The following is a 24,444-nucleotide window of genomic DNA, read 5'->3' on the forward strand; positions in this document are numbered from 1 at the left end:
AACTGAGAACCAGCACAACAGACAGCGCAAGTGTTCCTCCTTCCTTCGGGAAGCAGCTTCTCTCAAGGATTCATTCCAGTGACTAAAAGCTACCATACATACCAGATGCAGTGAGATGAACAGTAACTTACCATGCATCTTAGCAACTACAGCAGACCATTTATTCTCTCCTCATGAAGCTAGGCATGCTCACATTTCCCCAGCTAATACACACCCAGGTTACCAGCACCAGAGTCCTTCTACTTTGGCATCATTATTAAAGCAGAGGGGACTTGGGCCCAGCGCAATAGCTCAGTGGCTAAATCTTCTCCTTGCACGCACTGTAATCGAATGGGTGCTGGTTACTGTCCCGGATGCTCCATTTCCCATCCAAGCCCTGCTTGAGGTCTGGGAATGCAGTCGAGGATGGCCCAAAGCCTTGGAACCCTGCAAATATGTGGAAGACCTAGAAGAAGCTACTGGCTCCTGGCTTCAGATGGGCTCAACCCTGGTCTTTGAAGCCACTTGGGGAGTCAATCAGCAGATGGAAATTCTTTTTCTCTATCTCTCCTCTCTATATATCTGACTTTACAATAACACACACACACACACACACACACACACACACACACACACACACACACACACGGGGGGGGGGGACTGGCGGACAAGTACTGTGACACAGTCATAGTCGTACTGAAAACTGAGAGGGCTCTTCATTGTGGATATATCGGAATGAGGAAGGGCTTACATCCCAGTCTGGAAGGGGCAGTCACACCACCCAGAATAGCTCTCGTACATTTAAAATTAATAATTATTTCTAGAATTTCCTACACTATGGCTTACTGTCAGGTAGGCGAAGACCAAGTACATCAGCAAAAATAAAAGACGGAACAATAAATACACAGGGTGAACATTCCTGCCCGCTCGCCAAAGATGTGATATGATCTGGCTGACAGAATCAATGGCAATCTAATGTCTCCTTACAGTTCTTTGTATTTTCTGCAATTTAAAATTGCACACAAATGGAGACAGCACTGTGGTATAGCAGACCAGCACCCTGATATTGTGCCTAGAAAAGCAGTGTCCTGTGTTATAGGAATGCGGCACAGTGCGTAAAGCTAGTGCCTAGGATGTCAGCATCCCATATGAACACAGGTTCAAGTCCCAACTGCTCCACTTCCAATCCAGTTCCTTGCTAATGTATCTAGCAGAATAGCAGAGAATAACCAAGTGCTTGGGTCCCTGCATCCACATGGGAGACCCAGATGAAGCTCATGGCTTTGGTCTGGCCCAGCCCCAGTTACTGCAGCCATTTGGGGAGTGACCCAGTGGATGGAAACATCCATCTCCTTTGTCTCTCTTCCTCTCTTTGTTAACTACCTTTCAAATAAATAAATCTTTAAGATTCCATCTGCTGAAATTGCTGTTGATGTTATGTCGGGACTCTTGGTTGAATGGGATGATATTCTGCCAGCTCTAACAACGGACCAGAAATGGTCTCCCCAAGAGACTGTTCAACCCATCTGGACAATAAATAGCTGGACTTTAAAAAAAAAAAAAAGATTCCATCTGCTGGTTCACTCCCCAAATGGCTGTAACAACTGGACGTGGGCCAGTCCTAAGTCAGGAGTCAGAAGCTTTTTCTGAGTTTCCGATGTAGGTACAGAGGCCCAAGCACTTGCGCTCCCTTCCACTGCTTATTTAGGGCGTTAGCAGGGAGATGGAATAAAAGCAGTCAGGACTTGAAACAATGCTCATACAGAATGCTGGTGCTGTAGGGGGCTGCATCACCTGCCATACCACATAGCTGCCCCTCTCCCCCAAACACATCTTTGCAGCTTAACTAACTAAACAAATGAGAAATCAGAAAAAAAGGAAACCTAGAATGCTTGTGACAACAATCACACATTTTAAAAAGGAAAGTCAAGTGAGCAGAGAGCCAGGACCATCACAGTGTTACTCCAGCAGACACTGCAGGAACAGCCCAATATCCAATGCAGCTATTCACCACCAGACAGAACACATGCGATTCATTCACACTTTATCATGAAGGCTCCTCCCAAAGGAGGAGGTTCACCTTAGTGTTTTACTATTGACTGCCAGCCAATTCAACTTTCCATAAACAAGAGAAAAGATTAAATCCTAAGATTACTGTGCTGACATGCCCACAGGTGTATAACCGCTCATGTGTGCCCTCAATGAAACCTGTAAAATAGTTCAAGTTCAAATGGTTGTTCAATCCATTTGTATGAAAGGAGTCCCTCATCCTGCAACGCTGAGAATCGTACACTCACACATCACGTGTACTTCTCTAAGTGTTCTCTGGGTCACGCCCGAGTGCCAAGTTGGGAACTAAGTGCAGGTTTCCAAACAACAGCAAAGTCAACACTTCTTGTGACGGCATCCCACAACTAACAGGCTGCAGTCACTACTGCCTGCAGACAACCTTGGACGCAAGGAAAGGAGCAGTCTCACCTTGAGTCTCTGGAATTGCTGCTGCCCCTGCACTGGTGCAACTGGCGGGGTTGGGTGAGTGTGACTCTGTACCACTTGGCCTCCATGGGGCTGCACCGCTGCCGGGTGATGGTGGCTGCTGTGAACCGCTGCCATGGCAGGCCCATGGCTCCCAGAGCTCTGTGGCACAGCAGAAACCTGGAAGGACAGAACACAATGACAATCCAAGGTTGGTGAATCCCTTTACAACTTGGTAGAAAAAGAACACAAACGCACACTGTCCTTGTGCAACAGTACTTACTGAGAAGTCCAAACATTCCAAAGAGTCAAACAATACCCCACCCATATTACAATACACTTCTTTATAGGCATTAAAACTTAACACAGTGGGCCTGGCACAATAGTGTTGTGATTAAAGTCCTCGCCTTGCATGCCCAGGATCCCATATGGACGCAGGTTCTAATCCCAGCAGCTCCACTTCCCATCCAGCTCCCTGCTTGTGGTCTGGGAAAGCAGTCAAGGACGGCCCAAAGCTTTGGGTCCCTGCACCCACGTGGGAGACCCGGAAGAAGCTCCTAGCTCCGGGCTTCAAATTGGCTCAGTTCCAGTCATTGTGGTCACCTGGAGAGTGAATAATCGGACGGAAGATCTTCCTCTCTGTCTCTCCTCCTCACAGTATATCTGACTTTCCAATTAAAAAAAAAACAAAACACAGTGAGGTGCACATCTGGCCTAGGACACCCATGTTGTGTATTATTGAGTGTCTTGGTTTGACAGCTGCTTTAGGCTCCTGAAATGAGCTTTTTGCTAATGCAGTCCTGGGAGGCAGTGATGGCTCAGCCAGTTGGATCCTTGCCTCTCACAAGAGATCCAGGATGGTGGCTGATGCATTGGCTCACTTGGCTTATCCTCCATCTCCAAGTGCAGAATCCTATTTGAACACCAGTTTGTGTCCTAGATACTGCACTCCCCATTCAATTCCTTGCTTATGAACTGGGAAAGCAGTGAAGGATGGCCCCAAAGCCTTGGGACATTGCACCCATGAGGAGGACCCGAAGAAACTCGTAGCTTCTGGCTTTGGATTGATTCAGCTCTGGCTGTTGCAACCACTTTAGGAGTGAACCAGTGAACGGAAGAGCTTTCCCTGTCTCTTCTCTCTGCAAATCTGCCTTTCCAATAAAAACACATCAATCTTAAAAAAGAGAGAATATATTTCTGGGTTTTACCCAGGCACAACCAATCCCAGCTATGGCAGACTTTCAGGAGGTGAACCAACCAACCAATTGAAGCTCATCCAGGCTCTCAAAAGATAAAGAAAAGGGCCTGGCATGATAGTGTAGTGGTTAAAGTCCTTGCCTTGAATGCACCGGGATCCTATATGGGTGCCAGTTCTAATCCTGGCAGCCCTACTTCCCATCCAGCTCCCTGCTTGTGGCCTGGGAAAGCAGTTGAGGGCAGGCCAAAGCTTTGGGATCCTGCACCCACGTGGGAGTCCCGGAGGAGATTCCTGTCTCCTGGCTTCGGATTGGCTCAGCTCCAGCCATTGTGGCCGCTTGGGAAGTGAACCATCAGACAGAAGATCTTTCTCTCTGTCTCTCCTCCTCTCTGTATATCTGCCTTTCCAATAAAAAATTAAAATAAGTATTTTAAAAAAAGATGAAAAAACAAACAAACGAAAGAAACTCAGTGCTTCTCAGACTGTGTGATGGACATTTTTTTTTAGTTCCAAACCATCACAACCTACTACTTTTCATTTTATTTCATTTCAAGATTTATTTATTTACTTGAAAGAGTTACAGAATAGAGAGTGATCAAGCTTCCATCCCCTGGTTATTACCCAGACAGCCATAAAAGTCAGGACTGGACTGGATGAGAGCTTCAGTCAGAAACCCAAACACTTTGGCCATGCTCACCTGCTTTCCTCGGCACATTAGTAGGGAGCCAGATAGGAAGTAAAGCAGCTGGGACTTCAACCAGGGCCCATATAGGATACTGGCATCACAGGTAGCAGTTTAACTTGCTAAACCACACTGGTGGTCCCAGCCCATTGATTTTACAAGACAGTGAAAAGATTTACAATGACAATGCATAAGCTCATGAATTTCATTATTAGATTTTACAGGTATTAGGAAAAGCAATTGCTATAACAGCTCCTAAATACTACTTTCTTTTCTCTCTTTTTTTTCTGATTTATTTTATTGGAAAGGCAGATTTACAGAGGAGAGACAAAGAAAAAGATGTGTCTGCTGGTTCACTCCTCAAGTGGCCGCAATGGCCGGAGCTAAGCTGACACAAAGTCAGGAGCCAGGAGCTTCTTCAGGGTCTCCCATGTGGGTTTAAGGTTGCAAGGCTTTGGGCATCCTCCATTGCTTTCCCAGACCACTAGCCGGGAGCTGGAGGGGAACTGGAGCTGCCAAGAACACAAACCAGCACTTGGTGGTGGGGGGGAGGGCGGGTTAGCCAACTGAGTCATCATGCTGGCCCATACATACCATTTTACAAAGCAATGTGTAATAGATTTTAAAGCCTGAACCTGAGTTGGACGGTGGGATTCTAGGTCTCCCATCAGCAAGGCCTCACAGGGCCCGTAATGCCAGAAAGCTGGAGATACGAGCTAAGGCTAGGACTAGAAATCAAACTCAGGCACTCCAGTCTGGGGTTTGGGCACCCCAATTCTTGTTTGCCAGCTACATATTTTTAAAACTCACTAATAAATGAGGACAAAATATCTCTTGGCCAGTTAAATTATGGTTGAAACATACCTGAAATAGAATATTAAACAACAGCACTCAAATAATGCAGTGCAGCAAGGTGCAATAGCCTAGTGGCTAAATCCTCACTTTGCATGCACCAGAATCCCATACGGACACCAGTTAGTGCCCTGACTGTTCCACGTCCTATACAGCTCCTTCCCTGTGGCCTTAGAAAGGCAGCAGAGGATGGCCCAAAACTTTGGGAACCTGCACCTGTGTGTGGGAGACTCAGAAGAAACTCCTGGCTCCCGGTCACAGTCAGTTACAGCCAGTTGGGGAATGAACCAGTGGACTGAAGATCTTTCTTTCTGTAAATCTGCCTTTCCAATAAAAATAGATAAACCTTTAAAAAAAGAAAATCTGATGCTGAGATGGCCATTATAGCAATGTTTCAGGCACCACTTGACAAGCACCTCCTATCAGAGTGCCAGTTCAAATCCCAGTAGCTCCGTTTCTTTCCATTCACAAAGATTGAGACAATCTACTGGTTCACTCCCCAGATGGTCACAATGGCTGGAGCCGAACCAATCTGAAGCCAGGAGCAGGGAGCCTCCTCCCGCCTCTTTGGATCATCCTCTACTACTTTCCCAGGCCCTAAGTAGGGAGCTAGATGGGAAGTGGAACTTACAAGGCAAGGATTAGCTATTGAGTCATCATGCTAGGCCCAGCAGCTCCATTTCTGATGTAGCTTCTTGATAATGCACCTGGGAAGGCAGCAGATGATGGCCCAAGTACTTGGATCCCAGCCACATACATGACAGTCCAAGTAGAATTCTGGAGTCTTGGTCCAGCTTAGCTCAGCCTTGGCTGTTGTAGGCACTTGGGGAGTAAATCAGAGTATGAAAAGATAACCCTCCCTCCCATTTCTGTAAGATAAAACGAACTGACAAGAAATGAAAGACTAATGTGGATGAGGATGTGAAGCAAAAGGAATGTGCAATACTTGCAAAAATCTACACTGGGGGAGATGGCACGGGGCAGCAGGCTGACACGACCTGAGAAGCCAGCAACTCATCTCAGGATGCCCTGAAGTCTCACATGGCAGAAAAAAAAGAAAAACAAGCAAACAAACAAACAAAAAAAACAAATGAAGTCGCAGATAGCACAATTCTGATTCAGTCCCCTGCTAATGCACCTGGAAAGCATCCTGGGAACACACCAGTCCTCAGGTCCCAACCACTCACGTGGCAGACCAGGCAAGCTGCCAGTGCTGGCTGTGGCAGTCTTTGGGGAGTGAACCAGAGATGGACAATCTCTCTTTTTATCTTACAGATAAAAAACAAATACAAAAAGTGTTTACATTGGGACAATTCCAAAAAGGCATTCCCTGAGGGGATGATGCATAGTGGTACTGTAGGCTAAGCCCTCGGCCTGTAAAGTGCTAGCACTACAGACAGAAGCTTTGCCTACTAAGCCTTGGTGCTGGCCTCCAAACAAATAAACCTTTTAAAAGAAAAGGCACTTCCTGCTGAAGATGCTCACCTCTGGTCCAGCTGCCCCCTCTCAAATGCTCAAGACACTCTGGTGTGTCCTCAAACCTGCCGAGTGTTCTGTGACTAGACAGTTTATGTGAGGATGGAAAGCAGTGACTTCGCTAATAAGTACAGCCAGTCCAACTCCTGATAAAGAGGTAAGCTGACTTAAACCCAGGGGGGAGGCTCATGTTTTGACGTACATATCACTGTGTAATGAGACATGAGTGAAGGAGGTTCACAACAGTAACTGGAAAAGCCATGCAACAGTCCAACAGGACAGTCCAATACATGGGGTATTCACATAATTTATAGTAACAGAAACTGATGAGACTATGGCTGCAAGTACTACACGTGTTTCCATTTACATACAATCTCAAGAATGCCCCAGTTCAACTATTACATGACTCAGATGGAACAAAAATGAGGGAAACCAGAGGTAAAGAAAGAAGAACAATTAGTCCAATGCTTAGTCTATGGACACCTCTGCAGGGAGGGACTCCCTGCACCTTTTCAAGGTGCAACAACAGGCCTTTCTTTTGCCTTACGTGGAGGGATTTCAGTGTCTCGTTATACCTTAAATCTATCCCAGAAACTCTTTTATCAGAATCACTGTTTAACAAAAAGGAACCCGCTGGCCACTCCCCACACCCCGGCTGGCTGGCTTACCTGGTAGCTCGGAGTCACAGAATACTGAATGCCCGTGGCCGACTGCATGGGCTCAGACACAGCCTCATACACCGGAGGGGCAGGGGCGAGCACTCGGTGCTGGTGCGGAAAGGCCTCGGTGCCGCCAGGGAGCCGACGCTGTTGGGCTGCATACACCGGTGACTCTGGGTCATCCAAGCGCCGCTTCATTCTGCACTCATGCTCAGGGATGCGCTCCCCAACCTGTAGAAGCACACGTGGTCAGTACTCAGCCGGTCGGTGGCCCAGGAGCAGGACAAGCAAAGCTACCTGAACTGCATCACCACCAGATGATCCCTGGGTAGCTCAAGTGTGTGCATGTATACATACACACACACACACACACACACTGTACAGTGAGCAAGCTGTAACAAGATATAAATCCAAGTAACACATTTTAACTGTTATTAATCTTAAAATTAACCCCCAACTTAAAAACGCAAACATAACTACCCCACTCACTACTTTCCTGCTCAAGTGGTATCATTCCTACTACTAATTACACAGCCAGACTGCAAAAATACTCCAGTGTTGCTTTTACTCCTCAAGCCTAGTACTATGACAGCAACCTAATCTTAAAATACTGAGTGCTTCAACAATGGTATCACGGCAAGGAAGCAGGGTGGGAGGATGAAGGCTCCAGACCTGCCACCACAAGCAGCCAAGGCCACAGGCTTTCTCGCTCTCCAGTAATCATCCAGTGAAGAGGGAAGATGGCTGTCCCTTCAGAGTTCTTTGGCTCTTGCTAGCCTTTTTTCACTGGAGAGGCAGCCGGTATTACCTTCATGGGGGCACTTTCTCTTCTGCAGGATGGCACCCAGGAGCCCAGCTGGTCCTCCTCAGCTTCTTCAAGTCAGCATCCCTAACACAGGTAGACATCCACTTTCACAAACACACCACTCCAGCCATCTAGTGACGAGACCAGCCCACCTCACTGTTGAGCCAGCCACATAAAAACAAGACATCACACCTGCGGTAAAGATACAAGACCAGCAAGCCTCCCATCATCCACAGGGAAGCTCTCTTAAAAACGAAAAAAGCCTTTCCTCTATGTTCATGCACACCCTGCCTCTCCTCTCCACTCTTCCCTGGCACAGGTATGGGGGCAGGAGGATGCCCAGGGGCTCGCTAAGCCACCTCTCCATCATGCCAGCCTCCTTGACTGCCCACCTCCGCCCCTCAGCACACAAGACTTTTTGGGTGCTTCAGTACTGCCAAGTCCAAGTGTCCAAGCTGCATACCAACACAGTACCACAACTGTGTACCCCACAATCTGAGCACGTCTAGCCTTTTACACATCCCAAGCCACAAACACACTCTGCTGTCTCTCACTATTTTAGTAACTTTCATGTATCAGCGACAGATAGCCCCCATTCACTAGTTGGTTCCACCAAATGGAAAGAAGGGCTGGGGCCACAAACTCTACTCCGGTTCCTCACATAGGTGGCACAAATCTAACCACTTAAGACATCACTGCTGCTTCCCAGGCACCATATCAACAAGAACACAGAGCCGAGAGCCAGAACCAAGACTGAATCCAGGCATCATTCACGTGCAGGCTAAAGGCTGTATCCTGGGCCTACAGCTAGACCCCAGGACCACACCTTCCCTAGTTGTGACTGCACATCTAACTCCACTAAATGTAGCTGAAAACATTCTGACAACTGTTAAGAGGAAATAATTGAAAATATCTAAAGTTTTAACCAGCTGATTTCCTGGCATGAAGTAGCACATTTGGCTTAGCATTTCAAATTTTGCTGACATATTTTTTAAAATTTATTTATTTTTATTGGAAAGTCAGATATACAGAGAGGAGCAGAGACAGAGAGGAAGATCTTCCGTCCAATGGTTCACCCCCAAAGGGGCCGCAATGGCTGGTGCTGTGCCGATCTGAAGCCAGGAGCCAGGAACTTCCTCCAGGTCTCCCATGTAGGTGCAGGGTCCCAAGGCTTTGGGCAGTCCTCCACTGCTTTCCCAGGCCACAAGCAGGGAGCTGGATGGGAAGTGGGGCTGCTGGGATTAGAATGGGTGCCCATATGGGATCCCAGTGTGTTCAAGGCAAGGATTTTAGCTGCTAGGCCACAGCGTCAGGCCCTCTGCTGACATCAAGTGGTGGGAAATACAGACTTGCACAGGCCATCTAATACTCAATGAGCCACTGGCCAGATGAATACAAACACTAAACATCCACCTATTTGGGGATGAGCAACTAAGCTTAATTTAAAAAAAAAAAGAAGTAAAAAGTCTGAGAGGGGCAGCTGCAGTGGCTCAACAAGCTAATCCTTCCACGGCAGTGCTGGCATCCTCATATGGGCACCACATGTTAGTCTGGCCTGCTCCACTTCCCACCCAGCTTCCTGCTTATGGCCTGGGAAAGCAGTCGAGGATGGCCGGAATCCTTAGGCCTCTGCACCCACATGAGACCCTAACGAATTTCCTGGCTTGAGATCAGCTCAGCTCTGGCCACTGTGGCCATTTGGGAGTGAACTAGCAGATGGAAGATCTTTTTTTTCTTTTCTCTGTAAATCTGCCTTTCCAATTAAAACAACTAAACATTTTTTTAAAGTCTTAGACACTTCTGGCTGCTACTCCGTGTATGCCTATAACCTAAACCATGCCATATTCTGGGTTTCCACTGGTTTGAACCCTAGCTGTTAACTCAGTTGACATTAACCTCTGCAGCCGAATGCAGACTTTATAAACAGCAGCTTCAAATCTGAAGAGCAAAGTACAAGTCCTGGAGCTCCTGTTAGGAACTGGAGTCTGGACTTGCTCTGGGAAAGCCCATATCCAGAGCAGAGTGTCTGCTCTGCTGCCCAGCAGGCTGCCCGCTCAGACAGACCCTCGAAGGCAATGGTGCTGGCCCTAGTACTAGGTCCTTGTCACACACGAGACTTGGATTGAGTTCCAAGCTCCTGGCTTCAACCTGGCCCTGCCCAACTCTAGCTGCTTTTAAAAATTAAGAACTGGATTCCAGTCTCAAGTCTGACATGGTGAGACTTCTGTGACTCTGGAGGTTTCTCATCTGCAAAAGGAAGAGTCAGCCTGGATCCTCCAGTGAGTCACTCACAGATGAAGGAAGGTGTGAGACCTCCTTCTGAGAGCATGCTCTTTTTCTCCTATTATACTGTGGCTTTGGAAGGTGCCTGCCGAAGCCACTCTCCAGACCACCTGCACACCCTGGGGGCGGGGTCGTGCAGACCACACTACAGAACTCACAACCATTCCTCACCCTTCTATGGTATAGCTGCTTCTCAGAGCCATCCTGGCCCTGCCAGCGCCAGTCCCTCCCTTGACTTAGGCCTCCCCACCAATCACTGCTCCTGGAGCCAGGACCCTGCACCTCTGCCCTCCAGCCCAGCCTCTTTACTGCTCTCAAAACCACCTGCCTCAAATGCAGATAGAATGCAGCTGCAAACACCATCACTGGGTCACACTACTTAAGATATAATCCAGAGCCCTGAGGTTAGCCCACAAAACCCTTCCTTCCTCAACGGGGGAGGAATGTAACTTACTCATTGTCTACTTCAAATTCCAGCCCTGGCACCCAGCTTTGCCAAGTGTCATGCCACCCCCCTCAAGTTTATAACTTTATAAGCCTCCCCAAGGCAGGATTCTTCTCAACCTGGGTTAGAGCCAGAGCCAAGAAATAGACCAAGGAACTCCAATGATGGACTTGGGGATGCCTCAATTGTCAGCTATATCCCTCTTAAGTAAAACTACAAAGCAATATTGAAAGATCAGGGTTTACCTACAAGCAAAGAACTCTAAGACACTTTCAAATGAACAAAGCTGGAGAGCTACTGGACAGATGAACATGACATAGCAAGCACTCCAACACTGATAATCTGTGTACAACACATGTCAACACTGGTGTCCACTACAAAATTCTATTAACTTCGCTGTGTGTTAGAAAAATTTCTTAATAAAATCTTGAAGGAAAAACTAATACAAACCAGCCCATGAGCGGTACAAATAAATCCTATAAATTACAGAGGAGCAGAGCTGTGTATACGGGGAAGACTACAGGTAAGAGTTAGGCAACGGACTGTGACAGACCCTGTATAGGCATGCACACACAAGAATCACATCTGGGATCACTTCAGACAAAGCCTCTGCAGATCCCTCCAACTGAACTGCTGATCTCAGAACCACAATGAAGAGAACTGCAGGTTTCATGGTCTAACCATAGAGTGCATGTGTCAGAGCTGGGCCTCCTCAGTGGCTCAGACAAAGCAGTGGACAGCATATCCAGGTGCACATGGAGGATATGGCAGTCCATCGGAACCTGCAGAGGACACCTGGTGCCACAATAGAGGACGGAGGACAGAACAACATGCGTTGGCAGTGAAAATTTCGGCAGAAAGACTCTTAAGGTGGACTATGTCAGCCAGTGGAGTCTGGAGAGATTTCATCGTGCGTGGAATGCCGAGACTAGCAGCAATTCAGAACTGCTGAATTATCAAAACCACTTGAGTAGGACCCTCGGAGCATGTCCCACATCAGGGACCCTGGAAAGAGAAGGAGGCTAAGTGGAGCTTCTCCCTTTATCTCACTGCTTACCCCAGATACAGAATAAATAAATAAATAAATAAAATATGGAAACAATGGTCTTACCCACTTTCATGTAGCTCCTGACCCTTTGTGCCCTAATAAATTATGTAAAGATTACTTTAAAAAAAAAAGAGTTCAGTTACACCTTGAAATTTAGAAAAAAATTAGGATATAGGGGCATACTGCACAAAATCAAAATACTATAGTAACTTTGGACTCACAGGCAATAAGCAGGTATTTATGTAATCCTGCCCATTCATTCACTCAACACTCAGTTACCAAGCCCCTCCCACATGCCAGGCACCTGGCCGGGTACATCCTGGCACCACCACCACGAGGCTGTCCACGGGCAACTGCGCTCAGCTGACTGCTCCTCTCAGTGCACAGCAGACAAAGACGGAAGTGACCCTCACAGAATCAGGTCACTTGTTCAAGGTCATATACCTGGCTCAAGGGCCCCTCTGGACTGCAAAGTCCCCCTAGGACAGTGCAGTGCAGCTACAGCCTCCAAAGCCTGAGAGGCAGGCATGCGCACACAGGGGGGAGAGGTCTCTCGTCCCTGCTGCAGGAAATGCTACTCCACCAGCCTTCCAGCAGGCTTCACAGTGCCACAACTCCAGGTTATAAATAGAGGGACGCTACTGGAGTTGTGGTGTAGCAAGTTAAGGCACCACTGGCAGGGCTGGAATCCCATGTCTAGCTACAGTCCTCCCAGCTGCTCCGCTTCCCATCCAACTTCCTGTTAATGCCCTGGGAAAGTAGCAGAGGATGGCCCAAGTACTTGGTCGCAGTACCTGTATGGGAGACCTGGCAATAGTTCCTAGTATCAGCCTGGCTACTGCAACCTTCTGGAGAGTGACCCAGCAGACGGGAGACACCCCCCTTCCACCGTTTCTCTCTATAACTCTGCCTTCAAATAAATAAATCATTAAAAATAAGAAAAAAAGAAAATAGTGGAACAAAGACTAAAATGAATAAACCACAGCAGAACATGGGAGAAAAAAAAAAAAAAGAAAACTACCTGGACACATGTTTTAATAAAGTGGGAATTAGCTCCAACCACCCTGGCAAGGGATCCTAACTGCCCAGCCAGCAGAGAAGGGTGATTCTGCACTGCCAGTGTTATTCAAGACCAACAGCAGCAGAATGCGACACATTCCAGACAGCTGCTACAACAGCAGGGGGACATGCTAGTCCCTTTACGCTTAAGAAAAATAAAGACCAACACACTAAGTGCTGGGTCCCCTTTATCCACTTGGGAGAAGCTCTTGACTCTTCTTGGCTTCCTCCCAGCTCTGTCTGGGTGTCTTGGACATTTGGGGAGCGCACCAGCAAATGGAAAATGTGGTTCTCTTTTTTCTGTTAACTCTGAAATAATTAAATACATGCATAAATCTTCCAAAGGGAACAAAACAACAACAACAAAACAAACAAAACAACCTCTTTAGATAAAGTGAAAATTTTCTTTACAGAAAGGAACCTTAGGGGGCCCAGAGTGGTAACCTAGCAGCTGAAGTCCTCACCTTACACGTGCCTGGGATCCCGTATGGGGGCCAGTTCTAGTCCCAGCAGCTCCACTTCCCATCCAGCTCTCTGCTTGTGGCCTGGGAAAGCAGTTGAGGACAGCCCAAAGCCTTGGGACCCTGCACCCACATGGGAGACCCAGAAGAAGCTCCTGGCTCCTGGCTCCGGATCGGCTCAGCTTGGGCCGTTGCGGCCACTTGGGGAGTGAATCAAAGGATGGAAGATCTTCTCTGTCTCTCCTCCTCTCGGTATATCTGACTTTCCAATAAAAATAAAATAAATCTTAGAACAGAAAACTCTTACAAAAAAAGAGAGAGAGAGAGAGAGTGCGCGCGCACACCAGAGAGAGAGAATCTGGGGTCAGCCTGTTGGCTTAGCAAGATAATCCTCCACCTGCAGCACTGGCACCTGTGAGCACTGGTTCATGCCCCAGCTGCTCCACTTCCCAACCAGTTCCCTGCTTTTGACCGGGAACACAAGAGTCCTTTACTCAAGCCTTGGGCCCCTGAACTTACATCAAAGACCTGGAAGAGGATCATGGCTTTGCAAATATATAAGTAAATATATTTTTAAAAATATGAAAGAAAAAAACTTTAACAGTTTGATCAGCGACTGTAGCTTCAACTAAGGGCAAGTGTCCCACCAGCAGCCTAGCTCTCTCCAAACACACACCTCAGGGTTTCACTCAGCTCAGCAATGTGCTCCACTGCAGAACACACAGAGGGCACTTGAATCAGAATCTGGCAAAATTAACTACTCATTCCCGCCTCAACTCCTTCCCCCACAAGACTGAATGGCCAACCTGCCCCTCACCTCTGCACACTCGGTGCTGCTGGCAGACCTATTCTGGTTCTCACAGTGGGCATGGAGGGGCTGCCAGATCTCATGGGAGAAGGCAAAGGATGCTCCTCAACATCACCTTCCAGCACAAGAAATGGCTATTCGGCTCCAACTGCCAGTACTTCACCAAGGGTGAGAAACCTTGATTCAACGGCAATCCTATTGTTAGCCAATGTTGTTCAAAACAGTCATCTGTGTATCTATATTTTTTTGAAAGATTTATTTTATTACAAAGTCAGATATACACAGAGGAGGAGAGACAGAGAGGAAGATCTTGCGTCCGATGATTCACTCCCCAAGTGAGCCGCAACGGGCCAGTGCGCGCCAATCCGATGCCGGGAACCTGGAACCTCTTCCGGGTATCCCACGCGGGTGCAGGGTCCCAATGCAATGGGCCGTCCTCCACTGCTTTCCCAGGCCACAAGCAGGGAGCTGGATGGGAAGTGGAGCTGCCGGGATTAGAACCGGCGCCCATATGGGATCCCGGGGCGTTCAAGGTGAGGACTTTAGCCACTAGGCCACGCCACCGGGCCCTATCAATATATTTTTTTAATTTATTTTTATTGGAAAGGCAGATACACACAGAGGAAGATCTTCCATCCGATGATTCACTCCCCAAGTGACTGCAACAACCGGTGCAGCTCCGATCCAAAGCCAGGAGCCAGGAACCTTCTCTGGGTCTCCCACACAGGTGCAGGGTCCCAAGGCTTTGGGCCGTCCTCAACTGCTTTCCCAGGCCACAAGCAGGGAGCTGGATAGGAAGTGGAGCTGCCGGGATTAGAACCGGCGCCCATATGGGATCCCAGTGCATTCAAGGCAAGGACTTTAGCTGCTAGGCCACGGTGCCAGGTGCTGTGTATCAATATTCTGAGATATAATTTACCTTTAACTTTCAGCATACCAGCAAAACTTGTCAGAAATGTTGGTAGAAATTTAAATTGCAAATCCTGAGCCCGGCATGACAGTGTAGCTGTTGAAGTCCTCGCCTTGAACACACTAGTATAACACATGGGCGCCTATTCTAATCCCAGTGGCCCCACTTCCCATCCAGCTCCCTGCTTGTGGCCTGGGAAAGCAGTCGAGGACAGCCCAAAGCTTTGTGACCCTGCACTCGCATGGGAGACACAGAAGAAGCTCCTGGCACCTGGCTTTGGATCGGTTCAGTTCTGGCCATTGCAGCCACTTGGGGAGTGAACCAGCGGTTCCCTGTAGTCATTGGAGAATGAAGCAGTATCTGGTACCTCTGCTGTAAGTCCACTTCATTCTTTGCCTTTTAAATAAATAAAACAGTTTTAAAAGTTTTAAGCATTCACAGTAGGGGAATGCAAGATAGCTATCATCATGTCTTCCTACACACTAGTTAGCGTCTAGGGAGTGGGGCAAACAAGAGCCCAAGCACAACAGGAGACAAGCTGGCCAAGCACAAAGGGAGGAGCGACGGATAAGGTTCCCCAGGACAGGCAGGTGTCTCCCCCACCCTGCGCCCTCATCACCTCGCTGCTTCTGCATGCAGACATCTTCCCATGCACCCGGTATCTCCTGCCATGCACCACACTCTGCCTCCTTCTTCGTGTACCTTCTAACATTTGCCAAACCCATTCTATCTGCCAGTTGTTCTAAGAGCTGGAGACCCAACAGTAAGCAAGAACAAATCCCTTCTTTCACGAACCTTACACTTCAGAAAGTATTTAGAACATCACAGTGTCAAGTGCTAGAAAGAAAAATCAGGGAGGGATTTTTCAGAACTTTAGCTACGATCCAACAGGGACCCCAACACAAAGGTAAACTCTGAGTAAAGGAAGTGATGCAGCTGGCCATGTGCCAGCTGGTGGGAGAGTACCTGGTGGAAGGGACTTCCGAAGATTCTTCTGTCACTAGACAATGAAGGAAAGTCAGACAAGTAGGACATGTAGGAAGGGATAAATCAGGTTTGCTTTTAGAGGTTGTAAGAAGGATGGGGGAGGGGAGAATGTCAGTGTGATGGTTTGATTGGCTAATTCTCCACCTACAAGTGCCCATATTCCATGTGGGCGCCTGTTGGTGTTTCAGCTGCTCCACTTCCCATTCAGCTCCCTGCTTGTGGCCTGGGAAAGCAGCTGAGATGGCCTGCACCCCCTGTGGAGACCCCAAAGGATAGACTCAGTTCCAGCTGATTTCAGGAGTGATCAGTGGATGGAAGACCTGTCACTCCTCTCTGTAAATCTGCCTTTCCAATAAAAAAAAAAAATATTTAAAAAACAAGACTTCACACTCAGAGCGAACAGGAAGCCACAGGACAGTCTACAGCTGAGAACACAAAGTCTGACTTGGGTTTTTGCAAGCATCACTTGGGCTGCTGTGCTGAGAACAGACTACAGAGCGGCAGTAATATCAGAACACAGAACCCAACCTAAAAACGCTCCTGGCACTTCCTGGGGTGCCATGGAGGGGATGAGAGGAGGCATGATACAAAGCAAATTAAGACTGGGGTGCACCACAAGTGGGATGGAAGACAGCCAGCACTATGGCGCAACCAGTTAAGCAGCTACCTGTGACAGGTGCCAACTCAGAGTACCAGCTGCTTGACTTCCAATCCAGCCCCCTGCTAACGTTCCTAGTAAACTAGTGGACACAGCCCAAATCCTCCCCCTTGCACTCACACTGAAAACCCGGATGAAGCTCCTGAGTTTCATCTGGCTCAACCCCAGTCATTGAGGCCATTTGGGCAGTGAATCCACAGATTGAAGAGCTCTCTGCCTCTGGCCCTCTCTGTTAAGTCTGCCTTGCAAACAAAATCTCTCAAGATTTATTTCTGTGAGCCTGGTGCAATAGCCTAGTAGCTACTTCCTCACCTTGCATGCACCAGGATCTCACACGGGCATCAGTTCATGTCCTGGCTGCTCCACTTACCATCCAGCTCCCTGCTTGTGGCCTGGGAAAGCAGTCAAGGACGCCCCAAAGCTTTGAGACCCGGCACCCACGTGGGAGACCCGGAAGAGATTCCTGGCTCCTGGCTTCGGACGGGCGCGCACCGGCCGTTGCTGGAGAAGTCACTTGGGGAGTGAATCATCCGACAAAAGATCTTCCTCTCTGTCTCTCCTCCTCTCTGTATATCTGACTTCGTAATAAAAATAAGTACATCTTAAAATAAATAAATAATGTAAGTACATACATTTCCAATTATCACTTTAACTTCCCCCTCAGAGCACAGTGCCAAGGTGCAGCAGGTAAAGTTGCTATCCCATACGGGTACCTATTCCAGTGCCAGCTGCTCCACTCCCCATCCAGCTCCCTGCTAAGGCACCTGAGAATGCAACAGAAAATGGCCCAAGTTCCTGGCTTCAGATCAGCCCATTTCTGGCCATTTCGGGAGTGAACCAACTCTGCCTTCCAAATAAAGAGACAAATTTTACCAAAAATCAAAATCCACCATTTATTTACTTTAGTACAGGAAGCTATGTGATGGGACAAAAATATATTACTAGGAAACAAAACTGACCAAAAACTTGAGTCGATGCTAACAGAAGTGCCAGGCCCATTAATTCTTTACTGTGATCCTTTATCCTCAGATAGCAGCTGGTGCCATGAAACAGGAAGCTACTCTGCCCGTAGCTCTGACATCCCATAAGGGCAATGATTCATGTTCCAGCCGCTCCACTTCCAATCAAGCTTCCTGCAGACGGTCTACTAAGCAGGAGAATGGTCCAGGTCCTTGGCCCCTGCACCCACGTGGGAGACCTAGAGGTGCCTGGCTTCTGGCTTTGGATAGGTACAGTTCCAACCACCTGGGGAGTTAAGCAACTGATGGTAGGTCTCTCTCGCTCTCTCTCCCCTTCTCTGTAACTCCACCTTTCAAATAAAATTAAAATCATATATATATATGTACATATATACATTCAGATGGAACAATTGGAATCAGGTTGGGGAACTGCAAAGGGCATGTTCACAAACTCTACAACAGCAATCACAATTCAAGAGAACATAACCTCCCAATGAAAGTGCTGGACATACAGAGACAATGGAATGATGGACTGACATTGTCTGTACCAGAAATGTTGGGGCACACTTAAATAGTAGACTGATGGAATCGTAACTCCTTATGAAGGAATGAAGGAATGTACTGTTGTGACAATATGGGGAAAATCAGTCAGGGAGTGGGAATTGGGGGGGAGGGGAATCCTGGACTATACAGAATTGTACCATAAAATTCAAAATTCAAATTAAAAAAAGAGAGAGAGAAAGAGAGACAGAGAGAGAGAGAGAACATAATTGCAGGACACCTCGCTCCTAGCCTCCCCCAGGGCTGTTCTCTGGGTTCTCAAAGAGAGGTCTTGCAAAACTTAGCTCAACTCAGCCTCCTTCATTCAGTGCCAGGTGGACCTAACCTCCTCTGACTTACACTGGATGCTCATGGCACCTGCTCCCCCTTGTGCAGGAACATCATCACTAGGCAGCTAACCTGCCCCTCCAAACAAGGACGTCAGTGTCTGTGCAGACTTCCTCAGTCAGCCCAAAGCTTTCCAAGCAGATAGTCAGGCAGTGGGTATTAACTCAATCCACTCTTAGATCTGAGCACCAATACCTTCCCTCTAAATGCTCTCAAAAGCACACTGAAGGTCTCTAAAAAATGCAAACACATCCGGCTCCCTACTAGGGCACCTGGGAAAGCGCAGAAGATGGTCCAAATCCCTAGGCCTCTGCACCCATGAGGGAGAGGAAGAAACTCCTGGCTTTGGCCTGGCTTAGCTCTGGCTGTTGCAGCCAGTAGGAGAGTGAACTAGGAGAAGATAGACTTTGTCTCTCCTTTCAAATAAATAAATCTATGAGAGGAAAAATGCAAATACAAAATCACCTGTGTTTCGCAGTTTAGCAAAATTGGGTATATACCAAGAACAGAGGTAATGACGGCTGAAAGGTGGTAAAACTCCCAAGTCCATATATGGTTGAAAAGACCAACCAAATGTAGCATATGTACCAACTATAAAATACCCCCCGGCTCTAGAAGAAACTTTTGGGGCTGGTATGATGGGTAAGTTGGCTAATTATCCTCCCAAAAGAGCCAGTATCCCATATGGTTGCTGATTCATGTTGGGGCCGCTCCACTTCCCATCCAGCTCCCTGCTTGTGGCCTGGGAAAGCAGCTGAGGACGGCCCAAATCCTTGGGACCCTGCACTCGCATGGGAGACCTGGAAGAAGCTCTGGACGCTAGATTGGCCTAGCTCTAGTCGGCAGCTATTTGGGAAGCAAATCAGGGAACGGAAGATCTGTCTCTCCTTTACTCTGTAAATCTCCTTTCCAATAAAAAAATAAATAAATCGGAGCCCGGCGCAACAGCCCAATGGCTAAATCCTCACCTAGCATCCCATATGGGAACTGATTCGTGTCCAGCTGCTCCACTTCCCATCCAGCTCCCTGCTTGTGGCCTAGGAAAGCAGTCGAGGACGGCCCAAAGCCTTGGGACCCTGCACCTGCAAGGCAGACCTGGAAGAAGCTCCTGGTTTTGGACTGGCTTAATTCCAACCATTGCAGCCATTTGGGGAGTGAACCAACAGACAGGAGATCTTTGTCTAACCTTCTCTCTGTAACTGACTTTACAATAAAAACAAATCTTAAAAAAAAAAAGGAGGGCAACTTTCCTTCTTTCCTATTAGCACAAGATCAGTCAGACACTGAGCAACTACCTGAAATGAGCCAGACACAAAACGCAAACACTGTGTGTGACTCTCCTTATTTGAGGTCTTCGGGGGGACCTCTGATTCAGACATGGGGGGGTCCACATCCTGTATTGGAGCGCCCAGAATCAGGTCCAGGCTCCCTGCTCTGGTATACACTGGGAAGCTGCAGGGTATGACCTAAGCCCTTCAATCCCTTGGGGATACTGGAGACCCAGAATGAAGACTGAGCAGTTTTCTTTTAAAAGATTTATATGTATAATTTTTTATTCATGTATCTGAAAGTAAGAGCTACAGAGGAGTTGTATACTGGTTCACTTCCTGGAGGGCTGCAACTGCCTGGGCGGAGCCAGGTGCTTCATCCAGGGCCCAGCCTCTTGGGCCACCTTTCACCTTTCCCAAGCCTTTAGCAGGGAGTTGAATCAGAACTGGAGAGCTGGGAAACAAAACTGCCGATATTCCAGGTAGTAGCTTAATCCACTACACCACAGTGCCTGCCCCTGAACTGAGTTTTGGGCTCCTGGCTTCAGTTTGGCCACAGTCGCAGCGGTTGCGGGCATCTGGGATCAGCAGATGGAACTCGCTCTCTGTCCCTTACAAATAAAAACAGTAAATATAAAAAATTAAAAATTCCTCAGAGAAGGAAAGCAACCTTGTGGCTGCCAGGGATGGACTGCAGTTTCAGTCTGAGGCTAAGAGAGTTCCACGGACAGACGGTCATGAAAACAATGTGAACACACCTGCCACCCCGAACTGTGCACTTACAAGGACTACAACGGGGGTTTCCATGCTACCTACATGCTACCCCGTTAGAAACTTACAAAGCTGCAGGGTCTGGGTGAGACTCCCACACCAGGGAGCCTGGGCTAAGGCTTCAGCATGGCCACCTGCTACACGCAGCCTGCCACAGAAAACCTCATTCACAACAAACTAAAAAACAAATATGACTGTCACTTCACTTTTATTGGTTTTACTTATTTGGAAGCCTGGAAGAGAAAGAGAAAACACAAGCAAGCGCACGACCCTCCACACATGCCCTCAACAGTCGGGCCAAGTGGGCTGAAGCAGCTTGGGCCTCCACCCGGGTCTCTCGGGCAGGTGGCAGGGCTGCAAGTTCCTAAGCCACCAGCTGCTTCCTGGCAGGAGCTCCAATCAGGAGCCCGGCCAGGACGCAAACTTCAGTGTGGGATGCAAGCACCCCAAGCGTCATATAACCCCTCTACCAAATGCCCAGCTCAGGAAGTGTATTTTGGCACAAAAGAAGTTCAAGGTGTGCACATGAGGCCCTCCAAAGTTCATGACAAGCAGGTATTATGGGGGAAAAAAAGCATATATTTCTACTTTGGGGAGGGTACAAAAACAAACTTATCTTTCATTCTATTTTCATTGAACTTGGAAAAAGTACCCTCAGTAGTTTAACCTTTCTACTTACCTTATCTTCAAGACACGGATTTCATAGTACCCATAAGCCAAGAAGATTTAACAAGTGTGCAGCTCCCCTACACAGGAAGGGCTCAAAGACTCAGGTCCTTAGCAGCATCACTACTCAAGGGGAAGGAGAGGGTAACTGGAAAAAGCATGTGGTGTCATTTTTGGGAAACCTACACAGAAGCTCACCAGAAGCTCTCAGCTGGTGGAACTAGCAGGAGGAGAAGCCTCAGGCAGCACAGCTCCAAGTTAGGGAATGCCACACACGAGCCTGTCCCTGCCAACTGAAATCTCAGGCGCTCACATCCACCCCACCGCTCTGCACTACCCTGCCTATACTCAGAGCACAAACAGGGCCACGCTTCGCAGGACTCTTACCAAGTTCTTCCATACCTCCTTCCTTGAAAGTCTCACTCTACACCAACTATTAAAGCTTTGCTAGATGGGTCTGGCACTGTAGTCTAGTATCTAAAGTCCTCGCCTTGCACACGTCAGGATCCCATATGGGCACTGGTTCTAATCCCAGTGGCCCAGCTTCCCATCCAGCTCCCTGCTTGTGGCCTAGGAAAGCAGTCGAGGACGGCCCAAAGCCTTGGGCCCCTGCACCCACATGGGAGACCTAGAAGCTCCAGTCTCCTGGGTTCAGATTGGCAGTTGCAGCCACCTGGGGAGTGAATCAGTGGATGGAAGATCTTTCCCTGCCTCTCCTCTTCTCTGTATATCTGAGTTTCCAATAAAAATAAAATAAAAAATCTTAAAAAAAAAAAAAAAAAAGACACTTTACCAGGAGCCCCAGCGCCATGGTTCAACAGGCTGATCCTCCACCTCTAGGTGCCAGCCACCCACAGAGTCTGATTTATGCTCAGGCTGCTGCATTTCCCACCCAGCTCCCTGCCCACAGCCTGGGAAAGTAGCAGAAGATGGCTCAAGTCTTCGGGACCCTGCACCCACGTGAGAGACCCAGAGGAAACTCCTGGCTTCAGATCCATTCATAGTTTTGGCTATTGCAGTCATTTGGGGAGTGAACCAGCAAACAGAAGGAAGATCTTTCACTCTCCCTCTCTGTAAATCTGCCTTTCAAATATAATTAAATACATCTTATGAAAAAAAAAAAAACAACTTGCTGGGCTGGGTGTAGTGGTGGTACTGTAGGTTAAGCTGTTGCTTGGAACACTCACATCACTTATCAAAATGTCAGCTCAAGTTCCAACTGCTGCATCTCCAATCCAGCTCCCTGCTAATGTGCCTAGGAAGGCAGTAGGTTAAGGCTCATGACCTTGGGTCCCTGCCGCCTTAGGTGGGAGACCTAGATGGAGCTCCTGGCACCTGCCTTCACCTGGCCCAGCATGAATGTTGTAGGCTTATAATGAGTAAATCCGCTGATTAAAAGCGTCTTTCTGTGAAACTGCTTTCCAAATAAATAAATCTCTTAAAAGAAAAAATATAAAAATGCTGCTTTGTAAGCCAATTCATTCAGAACAAATGTATAGCATACAATGCTGTTAAGTGGAGATGAAAATTCCCCTTAACTCAGCATACCCTGGGACCACTTGAATTCTTTAAGCTTACAAGGGACCTCTGACCTCAACACACCGTCTATAGACAATGATTCCTCAGGGGCCAGAGTCGGCCCTTCCCTGTCTTCCAGCACACAGCCCTGCAAACTGAGAACCACCATGTGCTGGCGACCAAACTCTGTTCAAAGTACACGAGTTCTGCGCTCTCCTGGTCAGTTTACACATCAGCAGAACACCCAAGTTTGGTCTCTGCCCCAGTTCTGGACCGGCAACACTCCAACGCCCTCCCGTGGGCCACGCGTAGCCCTCCGATGGAGAAAGACCCAAGCCTTCAATTTATCCATCAGGCTCACGCTGACTCCACGCCAGCACCGCCCGCCGAGCAAGTCCTCCTCCCGGCTCAGAGCTCTGGTCCCTAACTGCGCTCAGCGGAACCTGAAAGCCATCTCGCTGAGGGAGAAAGCCTTCCCACCCTCAGCTTCGGGACAATGTGAGCACTCTCCAACCCCGCGTCCTGGACAGCAGAGTAGACTCCATGTGGAGATCGGAACATCGCAAGGTGAATTCCACCCTCCTCACTGCACACCTCAGCCTCTTAGGGAGGGGACCAGGCCGGGGGTGTGGGGAGAGTCCTGCGGCCCCCAACAGCGGCCAAGGGAACCCTCTCTCCAGCACTCCATTGGCCCGGCGGAGGCCCCGCCCCGCGGCCACAGCGGCTGCACGCGCCGGAGACTCCGGGAGAGGCTGCCCGTCGCCCCGCCATCTCGGCCACCGGGCGGAAGGCGCCGCCAGCCAGCCCGGCGGGTCCCGCCCACCCGCGGGGACCCAGGGCGGGGCGGCCCCGCGCCCGACTCCCAGCCCGACCGGACAGCGGGCTTTCCCGAGCACCGCCCCGAGTGGAGGCGGCGGAAACCGGGGCCGGAGGCAGCCCCCCGCCCGCCGCGCGGCCCGCCCCCGGCTCCCCCGCCGCACGCGCGCCGCCCCGCCTCCGAGCCGCGGCCGGGAGCCCGCCCCTCCGCGCGCACCGGGACGACGCGCTCCCCCTCCCGCGCCGAGCCGCCCGCTCCGCCCCCACCCCGCACACGGCCACACGCCGCCCTACGGGAAGCCGCGGGGGTCAGCCTCCCCCGCCGGCCCGGTGCTGCCCTGCCGCCCCGGCTCCCGCCCGAGCTCTCACCGCTCGTCACTGCGCGTCCCTCTCGGCGTGAGCCTCGGGCTCGGCAGGAGGCCCCGAGAGCAGCGCGGGGCTCAGGCCCCGCCGAGGCGAACTGGCAGCCTGCTCTGGGCGGACGAAGGGGTCTCAGACCGCGACGCCCAGGCCGGGAAGGAGGGAGGGAGGGAGGGAGGTAAACTCTGAGGGGGAAGGGGAGGGGGAGATGGAGAAACCGTCTCCGCCGCCTCTACCGCCGCGGCCGCTTCTCTGTTACCCGGGAAATCCCGCCCACTCCCCCGGCCCGCCCAGCAGAGGGAGGACTCGGTTTCGCCCCACCACAGGTCGCATCCTCCGCCCGTCAAACGCCTGGCCAATCGCCGCGCCCCGCCGGCCGATGTCCCGCCCCTTCCCTCTCGGTCGGGGCAGGG

At 49.3% G+C, this 24,444-nt stretch overlaps 1 protein-coding gene across 2 annotated transcripts in view; it reads right to left on the minus strand.

Annotated features, from left to right (window-relative positions):
* The window catches only part of SIN3A (SIN3 transcription regulator family member A), a 62,728-nt gene that overhangs the window by 34,924 nt on the left and 3,360 nt on the right, over nt 1–24,444 (minus strand). The window contains exons 1-3 of one of the 2 annotated variants that reach the window (XM_004594621.2): nt 24,041–24,289; nt 7,331–7,552; nt 2,458–2,634 (exon numbers count right to left, since the gene is read on the minus strand). In XM_004594621.2, coding sequence (XP_004594678.2) covers nt 2,458–2,634; nt 7,331–7,519 — 366 coding nt within the window. In that variant the 5' untranslated portion in view covers nt 7,520–7,552; nt 24,041–24,289. Of the gene's footprint in view, nt 1–2,457; nt 2,635–7,330; nt 7,553–24,040; nt 24,290–24,444 lie in introns of those variants that run through there. The other variant, XM_058665491.1, reaches the window with a different exon arrangement.

This window comes from Ochotona princeps, chromosome 6 (assembly GCF_030435755.1).
Source record: "Ochotona princeps isolate mOchPri1 chromosome 6, mOchPri1.hap1, whole genome shotgun sequence".
NCBI classification, from domain to species: domain Eukaryota; kingdom Metazoa; phylum Chordata; class Mammalia; order Lagomorpha; family Ochotonidae; genus Ochotona; species Ochotona princeps.